Source organism: Populus euphratica, unplaced genomic scaffold, assembly GCF_000495115.2.
Source record: "Populus euphratica unplaced genomic scaffold, PopEup_1.0 scaffold215.1, whole genome shotgun sequence".
NCBI lineage: Eukaryota > Viridiplantae > Streptophyta > Magnoliopsida > Malpighiales > Salicaceae > Populus > Populus euphratica.
The window spans coordinates 322,382-335,288 of record NW_011500098.1 but is presented as its reverse complement, the minus strand read 5'-3'; the positions used below and the strand labels follow the sequence as shown (position 1 = coordinate 335,288).

Sequence of the window (12,907 nt, the reverse complement as noted above, 5' to 3'; positions counted from 1 at the left end):
CCTCAGATTTATTGCTTTCTTCTTCTTCTTCCACCTCATCACATGTGCATTCTCCTAGGACAAGAGTAGGGAGAGCAGTACTAGAAGCAAACAAAAGAAGGTTCTTTTAAAAAATTGTTAAAATTCTGCATCATGATTGGATCTAGAGAAAATTTGTTAGCAAAGTGGAGGAAAAGGGGGTGAAGGAGAGGGAGGCAGGTTGTGTTGTTATAAGTACTCTCGAGGCAGATTCTGTGTGAAAATATTGCTAGTGTACTTTGAGTTTTAGGAGCCCCTTAAAGTCCCACGACAATAAGACACGGTGGCGATAAGACACTTTTAACACTCCGGGGGAGCTAGGAGACTGTGAAGTGTTATGACGACAATCGGCGGGAGATGACGTCTTAGTTAGCAGGCGAACACTCTCTTTAAAGCATGCAGAATCTCTCCTTGATTGATCAGTTGCATGTGCTGGCACACTTAAAGTAGCAGTACTAGCAAAATTAATTATTAGGCTCATGAGGGGGGGTCTGGAATGTCATCAAGCTGTTCCTTTGGTGGAGAAGAAAAGAAGATTGTGTTGCTTGTAGCTGAGGTTAAGGTTTTGGTGCTTAGGTATAGTTATATGGTCTTTCCTGTTCCTTTTCAGTTTGTTCAAGCTTTCGTTTTGGTTAATATAAGGGCTGGACAAGTCAGTCGGTCAGAGGAATATATCAAATTTGGTCAGCACGTTTGTCTTTGGTTAATTTCTTTCACACTCGATAATTATTTAGTGATAGCCATCGCATTTAAGCCTTTAGTTTTGGAGGTGAAACTTGTATGTAGCGATGTTAGAAATTTAAGTTTCAAGGAATATGTTTCAGGTCTCGGTTCAAGTCGGTCGATGGTTGGTTCTTATAACTAACCATGATTTAAAGCATCTTTCTAGAAGGTTGGGCAAAACTGCAGTACCTTCACATGCAAGACGAAAAGGGAAATCAAGTGTTTCACTTAATTACCGGCTCTTACTGCTCGTAGGTAGTCTCGATTTCCATGCCGTCCATGCACTTGCTCCTGTATAATAGATGAGCCATTCTGATTTTATGAAACCTAATTACTAGTTGGGTGTCATGAAATGGCTTGGTATTAGCTGGTGAATGCCTAAAACAGTGGGCTAGGTTGTTCTGCAATGGAGTCAATGGTTAATTACTGGCAGGTTTCAAAGGAAACTTTAATCATGCTATATATCCTATGGAATCTTGTGGGGTATTCGGACTGGACAAAACAAGATGCTTTTTGAGGATAAGGTATGCTTTTTTAGGACAAGTTGCTCAAGTGGAACACAGTGTTTGATCTTAGCATGTTATCTCTCAATGAATAGAAATTTCATATGATTTATTCACAAGATCTGAAGGTATCTTAGCATGGACAAACAAATGAAGATCCGGTAGTCTTGTCTCAGACTCCTCTTTCTGCTATTGTTTGTTGTATAGAATTCTATCTAATGTTCTTCTCTTCTGTTAAATATTGCCATGGTTGTCATTGTCTACTATATCAGAATTTCATTGACTTAATGCTTTTCTGAATTCATCAAAGATTATTGTAAAAAACAAGGAGGCGGTCACTTGGGCTGCAATATCCCTAATTTTATAGTCTTGTGCCCTGATCCCAGCATCCTTGACTGCAGCGGGAGGGCACAATGGATATGCACCTGGTTTGCCGAACCCACCCATGCCCATCAAATAAGTTATGGGGCAAAACACTGCATGTAGCAAAGCCAAAATAAGCCATAGAAGCTTCGCACAGAGAAAAGGCTTACAGAAAAAAAGGATAAATGCTGCCAACTTAAGAATATTTAAGCAACGATGACTCTTTGAATGCATTTTCCATTGCTCTGCAAACAATAGTTCCTGCCCTTTTTAGCCTAAAATTATGGTCAGTAACACAGTCATCATCCCCTCAGCCATCTCATCACATTTGCAAACAAAATTAATGATTAAGCAACCCATCACTTTTAACTAAGAGGTTGAAACTTACTTGGTTTAACTCAAATGGAAGCCATCTTTAAATCTATTTATCCCTTCTTGTTGGCCAGCTAACGTCTACCGGAGATACAGGTGTCATCGTTGTTTGCCGTGACATGTTGATGAATTGCCAGTGACCAGAACCATGTTGTCATTGACAAAAACCATGCTGCCATGGACGAACATCAACACCTACAGCATGTTTCCTTCCATTAGCGATTGTGAGAACTTTCAATTTTCATCCATCAAGAAAAGTGTGAAAATATCAAGATTTAAATTATCGATTAACGAAGAAAGACATTCAAACTCAACCAATATGCTGCCCTTTTCTCATACTTGCAACACTAAACCACAAATAAGAGCAAACGCTTTGAATAAATGGACTCGGATATCTTTCCCCTTAGAACTCAATTTTCATGGATATAATTCTTGTTTATGCCTCACAGATAAAGCAATCGAAGCATTTTTCATGAGGGCAGTTTGGCTTGGTTAAAATTACATAAAAAATTGTCTCAAACCATAAAACTAATGATAAGGCATTGATAGATACCTTTGTAATTCATTTGCCGAATCCACCCATGCCAATAATGGAAGTGATGAGGCAAACACTGTGTGTAGCAAAAACAGGATAAGTTAGAGGAGCTCAACACATAGAGAGAATCAACATCAAACCTAATGAATAAAATTTAAGGTATTCTATGAGTTTTTGTTCAAAACCAACATAATACTCGGATCAAAAGGTAAACCAAGGAACTGAAAACTTAGGAATATAGGATCAAATATACGAGAATAACTTACAATACCTTACGTTACGAAGAAATAATTAAAAAAAGATAGGTACCTAGCTAACAATTTAAGCAACAATGACTCTGCAAATATAAGCTTGAATGTTTTTGCCATTGTTTCGTAGAGGGATTGATGTGAAGTTCTAGGTTTTTAAACCATAGAATCAGCAGTGACTGCTAAGGGAGAGAATATGTTCAGGCAATATTAAATCTTTCACGGGAGATGCATATATATATATATATATATATATATGTATATATATATATATCTGTGCGTGTGTTGATGTTTAGCATTACGATTCAATTATGTTTTTAAAATTTTTAATAGTTAAATTATTTTTTATATATTTTTAAGTTATTTTGATATATCAATATCAAAAATAAATTTTAAAAATATAAAAATATATATTAATATAAAAATAACTTTAAAAAATAATATCTATCATCTCAACTTCTAAACAGGTGCATATTAAGTATCTTGAAGTCCAAAGAAAAAAGATGGATGATCTTCCGAGTATTTCAATGTCTTAATCTAAAGATATTTTAAATCAAACTCTATTTTTAAATCTAAAGAGAAATTAGTGTATAAACTTAAATATACTATAATTTGATCGAGTTTGTTTTAAAGGTGTATTATTAAGAGGTTAAAAATCCAAGGAATAAAGATTTCTAAAATCAAATGCTTTCATTTTTCTTAATTTTTTAATTAATAAGATTTATTAAGTATAATATAGTGTACAACCATCTTAATTCCTAAACCTTTTCTTTCTCATGTTTTAAATATTTTTTTAATTGAGTATAATTAATCTTCTAAAAATAAAATTATTAATCCAAATAATTAATACTCTTAACTACTTAAAGAAGTTAAATCTCGAGTTTAGAGACTTAAAGAAAAAGATCTTAATAAAAATAACAAACATAAAAAATTAAGACACTTTCCATTAATTATAACATAATTACTTAAAAATCTCATAATTATATAAAAAATTTTTAATTCAATAGTTAAAGGACTCAATTTCTTTAAACCAGCAAGATTTAAATCTTAAATAAGATGGTGAAAGGTAAATTCTGATGATTTTTTTTAATTCTTATAACATGGATAGTTAACAATAAACATGTAAGTGAGTTAGTCCCTCAACTGATATTAATTAAATTGTAATGAGTCAATTAGAAGAAAAGGATATTTCTAATTCAAATTCTACCCCTTGCATTCCATAACTTATATTTAAGTATGTGATTGCTAGGACCTCAACTTAGTGAGTTTTTTTTTGGTTATTTAACTTTTGAGAATAGTCAATATGTCTATGATATAAAAAATAAAAATGAAAAATGAAAAGCAATGAACTTCGATGATTTTAGAGTTTGAAAGCTAACTTATTCTTATTTATAAAAAAATATTGACAGATAAACTAACAAAATACTAAAGGATATAAAGGATATATGACTAAATTGTTATAGTTATATCCACAAAATATTATTTATTAATTAGAATAGTATTTTTATTTATTTTATATTTTTTAAGTTTTTTTTAGTTGAAAGTGAGGGTTTATAATTTATTTTGATTTATTTTTTATGAATTTATCTCGTTCTTATAACATAGATCGCAGATTTAATAATTTAACCCAAGTGGATTAGAACTATTTTTTCTAATTGATTTTATTTTCAATTTTATTCTTTAATAATAGGATAATTGAAAATTGAGCTTCATAAAATTTTTCAATTTACTTTCTTTGATTTTATTTTAGTCTCTTGATTCAAATTACGGGTTTGATAAGTTGATCCGAGTTAACTCTATTTACTTTTTAACTCTTTTTTAATTGAATATTTTTTTATTAAGCTTTGTAATTTTTTTATTTTTTTCATAGGGTTATCCCAATCAAGTTGACCCAAGTTATAAATTTGATAAGTTAATCCGAATGGATTCTGTTTATTTTTTATTTTTTAATTAAATGTATATTATTTTTCAATTTCATCCTCCAACAATTCTATCTTTTTTTTTAATTTAATTTTTATTTTTAATTCTATCTTTCAATATTAAGTTGTTTGAGAATTATACTTTATAATATTTTTTTTAATTTAATTTTTATAAAGTTGTCGTGATTACTTGGATTTATTTTTTTCTCTATTTTAATTTTAAAAGAATTAAAAAATCAGATGTAATTTTTAACTTAATGTTTTATAATACATAATTTGACATTAATTAACATAATTTTCAATTAAGCTGTTACACGTGGCTGAAATTTTACAACAGGTTTTGACTGCACTAAAGTTAGGTTCCACACTCTTGTATGTTTTGACTGCGCACCTACCACACTTTGCCCATCCACTCTTTCGTCAGAGTATCACGTGTTCATCTGATACGAGATCAATTTATGGTCCCATTGATGACCTAAAACACGTGCCTGCCTAATCTCTACAGCTTGGAAGGAGTGGAACGGTCGATGCTTGGAGTCAAGGGGGATGTATCAGGAAATATTAGCTTAATAAAACTTTTCAATATCTCTACTTTTATTTTTGTATTCACCTAAATTCTCATTTTTTTTATATAATTGATCACATGTTTTCCCCTGTCTTATGCTGAAATGATTGTGAGATTAAGATGTGATGGGATGATATGTTGATCAAATATATACGAATTTTTTTAATTTATTTTCAATTAAGTGTTTGTATTTTTATTTTTTTATTCAAACGTGTGTATTTCTGGTTTTTTTGTTTAAGTGTTTAATTGAGGATGTCAATTGGTGGAAACGTTAACTATGAATTAAATAATTAAAAAAACATTTGATTAGTAAATTATTGAAAATTGAGATAATTAAATAAATAAAAACAATAAAAAATGCAGATACTTAAATAAGGAAATACAAGTACTCATTTAGAAATAAACCAAAAAAGTTGTGCACATTTGACAAATATGCCATATGTTAATTTAACAATTATATCAGAACAAAATAGGGACAAAACACCCGGTTATAAAATATTTGAACTATAAGCATTCAAATAACAAAAATAAAATAGGCATATAACGAATAAAAAAATCGAAAAGTAGATGAATGGAAATTTTTACTAAGTTTTTTATGATATATGATTATGGGTTGATGAGATATGATGAGAGAGCTTTATAAAATCAAATAAAAAAATTTAATTTTTATGAAAATTTTAAGAAAACTTTTCTAAATATTACCAATAATTTTTCATTATATTAGTGATTCTGTTAAAAAATATAGTTAAAAGATCTTTAATTATCACCATGTTAAAAGGAGAACAATTTCTATAATTTCTAAAATATATTGATGAATATATTTTATTAATATATTTGTATATAATTAATATCATGAATAGTATTAGAATAAAATGTAGAACTAAGGTAGTGTTTTTCTATAAGGGTGATACAATTCATACTAAATCAACGGTGAAGAGTAATTGATTGAAGGTATCTATGTCAAGAGCATATGGTGCTTTGATGATGAGAAATGTTATTAATTAGAAACTTTCATCTTGATCAAGCAAGAATTTGGCAAATTCGATGGTTGATACAAGGTGGCCATTTCCTGGAGAAGGGACTAGTACTAGCTGTGCTTTCTTCATCTTGGAGCTACGACTTGTGGCTATGAAGATATTTCTTTGTTCTTTATATATGCTCTCATAATTAACCTCTCGAGGTGTTGTCTCAAGACTTAGCTGGTTTTAATTTGTGGGTTTAATTACTTCCAAATTATAGGATTATAATTAAATATTAATTCAGTACCACACTCTAAAAAAATTCTCATAACTGTTTATATCCACCCATAAAACTCCATGGAAGAGAGACTTATTTCTCAAATATAAGAAAGTCGGTCTCAAGATAAAACCAAAAAATGTGATACGTAAGGAATGATGCCAATTTTCTTTGTTTCTGCATCCTTGAAATTGTATATGTGAGCAAAGATGTCAACAAACTATAGAGCATAGCCGAATTGATCAGAAGATGTTAGAGACGAATGTGCAAAATCCTTTTTAAACAATGAAATAAAACTTTTAACCTTTTATGAAAAGTCGTTGATAAGATGTTTATATTAAAGAGAAATATTTTTATGTGTTTTTTATTTTAAAAATAAAAAATTTATTATTTTATAAATAAATTTATTTTATATCTTTTTAATCAAATATTTTTTTTCTTATGTATTTTTTTAACTCATTTATTCTAAAATACTAACCAAACATAACACAAATGATGATTGGAAAAAACTAAATAAGTAGTTTGTACTATGCCACATATCTAGTTAAATTTACCATAAAACAGAATGTTAAAGCAACATAAATATTTTCAAAAAAAAAGAAGAAGAAAACCTGAAGACTTGATCATTAAACTTAATTAATTTAATAATATAATAAATAAAAGATATTAATAGCAAATAAAATAAAACATAAAAATTTGACAATAATTAATTACAAAAATTAGTTATTAATGTCATACTTGAGGAAAAAAAATAAAAGTTAGTTAGAAATTTATAGTCACTTTATTGTGAATATCGCCTCACCACCTAGAAAACTTACCGAGATAGTTTTAATATCATTGTGAAAAGCTCCAATATAACGCGAAAAAGATAATATGTACCATTAAAGCAATAACCTAGAAAACAAATAAAACAAATCATAAAATAAATATCTTATATATTTAGTTAATTAATTTAATTTAATTCAAAAACAAAATTTCTTAATAAAAAAACTAAATTTCATAAAGAATAACAAATAAAAAGACCAAAAACAATTTAAAATGCTAATTTAATAATTAGTAATAAATTTTATAAAAATAAATTAAAAAATAATAGAGTTCAATCTTGAGTAAATAAATGTTAAAAGATAAAATTTAAAAAAATTAAATTAAAAAAATTCAAATATTACCCTAAAAGTTATTGTTTATCTATTACAATGATCCACGCATAATGATGATGAAAAAAAATCATAAAATAAGCAACCCATTCACTAAAAACTTATGCTATATTTGTCAATTTTTTTTGAAGAATACTTTATATTTAATTATTACTAAAAAAATGATGGTGAAAATATGAAAATTTTTTTAAAAGTAGTTGAGTAATTTTTATTTTTAAAAATAACTTAGCCATTTTACTATATTAAAAAAGATAAAAGACTAGGAATCCTTGAATGCTAGTTTATTTTTTAAAAAAGATTATTTAGTTTTTTTAATATGCTAAAAATATAAAAATATCAATTTATCCCTAATGACTACCCGATAATATGAAAAAAAAACTCTATGAACTGTAATTTTTTTAATCAAGAGTAAAATAATAATTTCACCACTCTGAATTACAATAAATGATTCGTTTATCCCTTTTAGTTTTTCTTTTAAGTGATTTTAATTAGAGGTCAAGTGAAGGGACCTCTTGGGCATAATTGATGGGGGACATTGGTCCTTGCGACCTAGAGCTGAGCTATATAAACTCCAATAAGGCCTGACCAGGCTTTGTTTTTGTTCTTTCTCTTTACGCAGGACAAGCCCAGCCCACCAATTCACTCTTCCAAGCACAGAAAAACCCAAACTAAGCTGCATAAGCTTCCCATTCCATGATAAAATAGAAGAATGGTTACTTTATAAATACACCCTTGATGTATTGGAAGGTTTTCAATATTACCCTTGTTCAATCATGTTCTAGGTAAAACAAATATTTTAAGTGAAACTGAGAAAATTTATAAAGATAAGGGGCAAATTGAAATTTACCCTGAAAGGAAAGAGCTTCAACTACCAACCAGAAAACTAACAACATCACAACCAGACACAAACAATCCATGGCCATGGCCTCTACTTCTTCATCATCACTTCCAATCCCTCTCTCCACACCTTCCCATGACCCTTCTAATAAAACCCAGAAAACTTCTCTCTTTAGAATCTCGCCACCACCAAGCCCATCTCTTAAAACCCCATCAATTCGCTCTCGATTAAGCAAACTTTGCCAAGAAGGCCAGCCCCATATTGCACGCCAACTGTTTGAGACATTTCCCCGCCCAACCACTGTCATTTGTAACACCATCATAATTGGCTTCATTTGCAATAACTTGCCTCTTGAAGCCATTTTGTTCTATTCCAAGTTAAAAAGTTCAAGTCTTGGCACCAAATTTGATTCCTATACTTACTCTTCTACACTCAAAGCTTGCGCTGAAACGCGCAGTTTAAGGATTGGTAAAGCCATTCATTGTCATCTTATTCGGTGTTTATCAAATCCGAGTAGAATTGTCTATAATTCCCTTTTGAATATGTACTCTAGTTGTTTGAGTAATGTGGGTTGTTTGAGTTATCTAGATTGCTCCAAGTATGATTTAGTGCATAAAGTTTTTGATACAATGAGAAAGAGAGATGTTGTTGCTTGGAATACTATGGTTTCTTGGTATGTGAAGACAGAAAGATATGTAGAAGCAATTAAGCTATTTAGGGTGGTGATGAAAATGGGGATTAAACCGAGTCCGGTTAGTTTTGTCAACGTTTTTCCTGCTTTTTCGAGTGTTGGAGATTTTAAGAATGCTGATGTTCTTTATGGGATGCTTGTTAAAATGGGTAGTGAATATGTGAATGACTTGTTTGTTGTGAGCTCGGTGATATTCATGTTTGCAGAGCTTGGACATATTGATTTTGCTAGGAAGGTTTTTGACCATTGTTTGGAGAAGAATACGGAGATTTGGAACACTATGATTGGTGGATATGTACAGAATAATTTTTTGATTGAAGGCATTGATCTTTTCCTTAAAGCTGTGGAAACAGAACAGACGGTTCTTGATGATGTAACCTTTCTCTCGGTTTTAACGGCCGTTTCACAGCTGCAGTGTTTGGACTTGGCTCAACAACTGCATGCCTTTGTGATTAAGAATCTAGCAGTATTTCCCGTGATGATAACGAATGCAATCATTGTGATGTACTCGAGGTGCAATTCTGTCCACACTTCTTTTGAAGTTTTCGAGAAGATGGTGGAAAGAGATATTGTATCTTGGAATACCATGATTTCTGCTTTTGTACAGATTGGAATGGATGATGAGGGGTTGATGCTTGTATATGAGATGCAGAAGCAAGGGTTTGCAATTGATTCTGTGACAGTGACTGCTCTACTTTCTGCAGCATCTAACCTTAGAAGCCAGGAAATTGGAAAGCAGACCTATGCTTATCTTCTTAGGCATGGGATGCAATTTGAAGGAATGGATGGTTATCTTATAGACATGTATGCAAAATGTGGCCTGATTAGGCTTGCACAACGGATTTTTGAGAGAGGCAATGTGAACAATAGAGATCAAGCCACGTGGAATGCTATGATCGCTGGGTACGCACAGCATGGGCTAGTAGAAGAAGCTTTTGTTACCTTTAGACAAATGCTTGAGAAAAATGTAATGCCTAATGCTGTAACTTTAGCAACCATTATCCCAGCCTGCAATCCTGCGGGAAATATAGATTTGGGAAAGCAACTCCATGGAGTCTCCATTCGGCTATTGTTGGACAAAAATATATTTGTCAGCACTTCCCTTGTCGACATGTACTCGAAATCAGGCTCAATCAATTATGCAGAAAGTGTGTTTACCAAATTACCAGACAAAAACTCTGTCACCTATACAACAATGATATTGGCTTATGGTCAACATGGGATGGGCGAGAGAGCTCTCTCCTTGTTTCACTCAATGAAGAAATCCGGGATTGAACCCGATGCCATAACTTTTATTGCTGTCTTGTCAGCTTGCAGTCACTCGGGTCTGGTTGATGAAGGTCTTCAAATATTTGAGTCAATGGAGAAGGATTTTAAGATTCAACCCTCAACTCCGCACTATTGCTGTGTTACAGACATGTTAGGGAGAGTTGGTAGGGTGGTTGAAGCATACGAGTTTGTTAAACAGTTGGGTGAAGCTGGCAATGTGTTGGAAATCTGGGGATCACTTCTCGGGGCTTGCAGACTCCATGAATACGTGGAATTGGGAGAAGTTGTTGCCAAGAAGTTGCTTGAAATGGAGAAAACAGGCAACATTACAGGCTATCATGTTTTGCTCTCCAATATATATGCAGAGGAAGGAAACTGGGTGAATGTTGATAAAGTAAGGAGAGAGATGAGGGAAAAGGGTTTGCAAAAGGAAGTTGGCTCCAGTTGGATTGATATCGGAGGTTCTGTGGCCCGTTTTACATCGAAAGATCAAGACCACCTTCACTCTGATAAAATATATGAAATGTTGGCAGGATTGGCTATGGAGATGAAAAAAAGTGATCGTAGTCCTCAAATCAATCCCTGAATGAATTGGAATAAGTTCTAGGACGTTTCTGGTGTTATATGGGGAATATTGTCTAACAAATTACATTTTGGAAAACTCGGTATAGTTAGCTACTTGCAGCTGCTTCCTGCTTTTAATTGTGGCTGCATTTGTACTGTTCAGTATATGATATAAAACTATGGTCGGTTATCTGTGGAATGTTTGTCCAGTACAACAATTTGGAAACTATGCTGGATTGCAGGCTTAGATTTCTGGAACCAGTCAATAAATCTGTTTGATAAAAACAGATTCTTTCTGGCTGCTGCCCATGTCTACATGGTCTATGGTGTCATATTCAGCTACTGGGAACCAGCCAAATGGGGTTAGATAAGCTCTCTGAATTCTGAAGCAGCCTTTAAAAAGCCTCCTTACCTATCTATTCAGGTCAGAGAGTTTATGCACGCGGTCAATGGTGTCATATTCGTCTCTTATGCACGCGGTCAATGGTGTCATATTCAGATTCTTACTGGAAGAAGTTTCTAGCAGTTATGGGTGTCTAAACTGAAGAGAAATGGAAACTGTATGCAATTTCCTGAATACTGGATCGTTCTGTTCGTAAGAGTTCAAACCTTTTATGTTTACCTGGAATACTTGTTAACAAACCTTGTTGACCATTTTACATGCAGATAACTCAGACCTGTTTTTTTTTTCTTCCCAAACAATCTGGGATGCATGATTAGAGCAAATATTTAAATCAGTTTGGCATATAAATGGAAGAACAAATGAAGATGGATGATGGGGAAAATTTGTTACAGTAAGAAAGGAGAATAATACATTATTCTTTCTGTTTCTGTTTTTTTATGAATAAGGAGGATGTTGATTAGCTTTTATTTATCCTTTTCATTTCCAAAACGAAAGAGACGCAATCAATATTTTAAGTCTGTGATGCATATTCTTTATGCAAGTGCGCTAGTTTTGACCGCGGCATATGTCATCTGGATTTGCAGAATATGAAGAAATCATGTACAGCTCATGGCCTAGCACTTCCAGTCTAGGAAGCAGTCCTCCTGCATTGTTCGTCACTTAAGCATCATCAACTTCAGGGCACATGGATTTCTTTTTAAACATACAGTGACAGAGAAGACTGTGTCATGCACTCCCATTTTTTTCCACTACACATCCACTTTGTCTTTCATGGAAAAGAAAAGAGGGAAGAGCTTCCAGAGAAGGATACCGGGATGTCCTTAATGCTGATCCAATAGGTACTTACCGTTCTTATGCCTTCACACATCCGAATATGCCACGTTTTGCCTCTTTTTTCCTTGTCTATTTCAAGATGGGCCATGGTCCAGAAAAAAAATAATAATTAGTGATGCATTTTACCCCGGAAGTCTTACCTCCATTTTTCGTCGTGCCACAACTCACACACTCTCATCCATGAACTCTTTTAGAGATGATACAAACTAAAAATTACAGAATTCTGTCCCATGTTGCAGATGTGCATAGGAGACATTATTGAAGAAATCGAAGCTTGTTTTTGTCTCTTTACCAGGTGTTGGCCTCCTTGTACCCGCAGTAGAGATTGCAAAACGAATGGTTGACCGTGATGACAGACTCTCCATAACTGTTTTTGTCATGAAATGCCCACCATTAGACTGCAAGATAAGGGAGTATATTGAATCAGTCTCTGCCACTCATTCTCTGCTCATATCCAATTAGTTGACCTCCCTAGTGATTAGCAAACTAGTCCTGGCATCAACTTCCTTAGTTCATTCATTGAGATCCGAAAACCACATCTTAAAAATGTTGTCTCCTAGCTTGATCAGTCTGAACCAAGCTCCGAGTCACCTCAACTTGCTGGATTTGTTGTTGGCATGTTCTATACAACAATGATAGACATGGCTAACGAATTTGGTGTTCCTTCATATG

The 12,907-nt window shown here is 32.5% G+C and overlaps 1 protein-coding gene and 1 long non-coding RNA gene across 6 annotated transcripts; one reads left to right on the top strand and one right to left on the bottom strand.

The window, feature by feature from the left end:
• Positions 1-1,324: 1,324 nt before the first annotated feature.
• Positions 1,325-2,984, bottom strand: LOC105109388 (uncharacterized). Of its 3 annotated transcripts, XR_839242.1 has the most exons (5): positions 2,824-2,984; positions 2,533-2,590; positions 1,996-2,174; positions 1,804-1,882; positions 1,325-1,720 (listed from the first exon to the last, which is right to left on the bottom strand). It is a non-coding gene; the product is annotated as an uncharacterized LOC105109388 (long non-coding RNA). The 3 variants fall into 3 exon arrangements; XR_839241.1 differs by having other exon boundaries at positions 1,325-1,882; positions 2,791-2,984; XR_839240.1 differs by having other exon boundaries at positions 1,325-1,882.
• Positions 2,985-8,408: 5,424 nt separating this feature from the next.
• On the top strand, positions 8,409-12,886 carry LOC105109386 (Tetratricopeptide repeat (TPR)-like superfamily protein). Of its 3 annotated transcripts, none has more exons than XM_011004096.1 (4): positions 8,409-11,422; positions 11,665-11,792; positions 11,986-12,240; positions 12,531-12,886. In XM_011004096.1, exon 1 carries the CDS (start codon positions 8,552-8,554, stop codon positions 11,018-11,020), a length of 2,469 nt encoding a protein of 822 aa, XP_011002398.1. In that variant the 5' UTR covers positions 8,409-8,551; the 3' UTR covers positions 11,021-11,422; positions 11,665-11,792; positions 11,986-12,240; positions 12,531-12,886. The 3 variants fall into 3 exon arrangements, with proteins under 3 accessions (XP_011002398.1, XP_011002396.1, XP_011002397.1); XM_011004094.1 differs by having other exon boundaries at positions 12,475-12,886; XM_011004095.1 differs by lacking the exon at positions 11,665-11,792 and having other exon boundaries at positions 12,475-12,886.
• Positions 12,887-12,907: the final 21 nt, after the last annotated feature.

Coding starts and splice junctions, on each gene's coding strand:
- LOC105109386 (XM_011004095.1), top strand. CDS start 8,552: ATGGCCATGGCCTCTACTTCTTCATCATCACTTCCAATCCCTCTCTCC.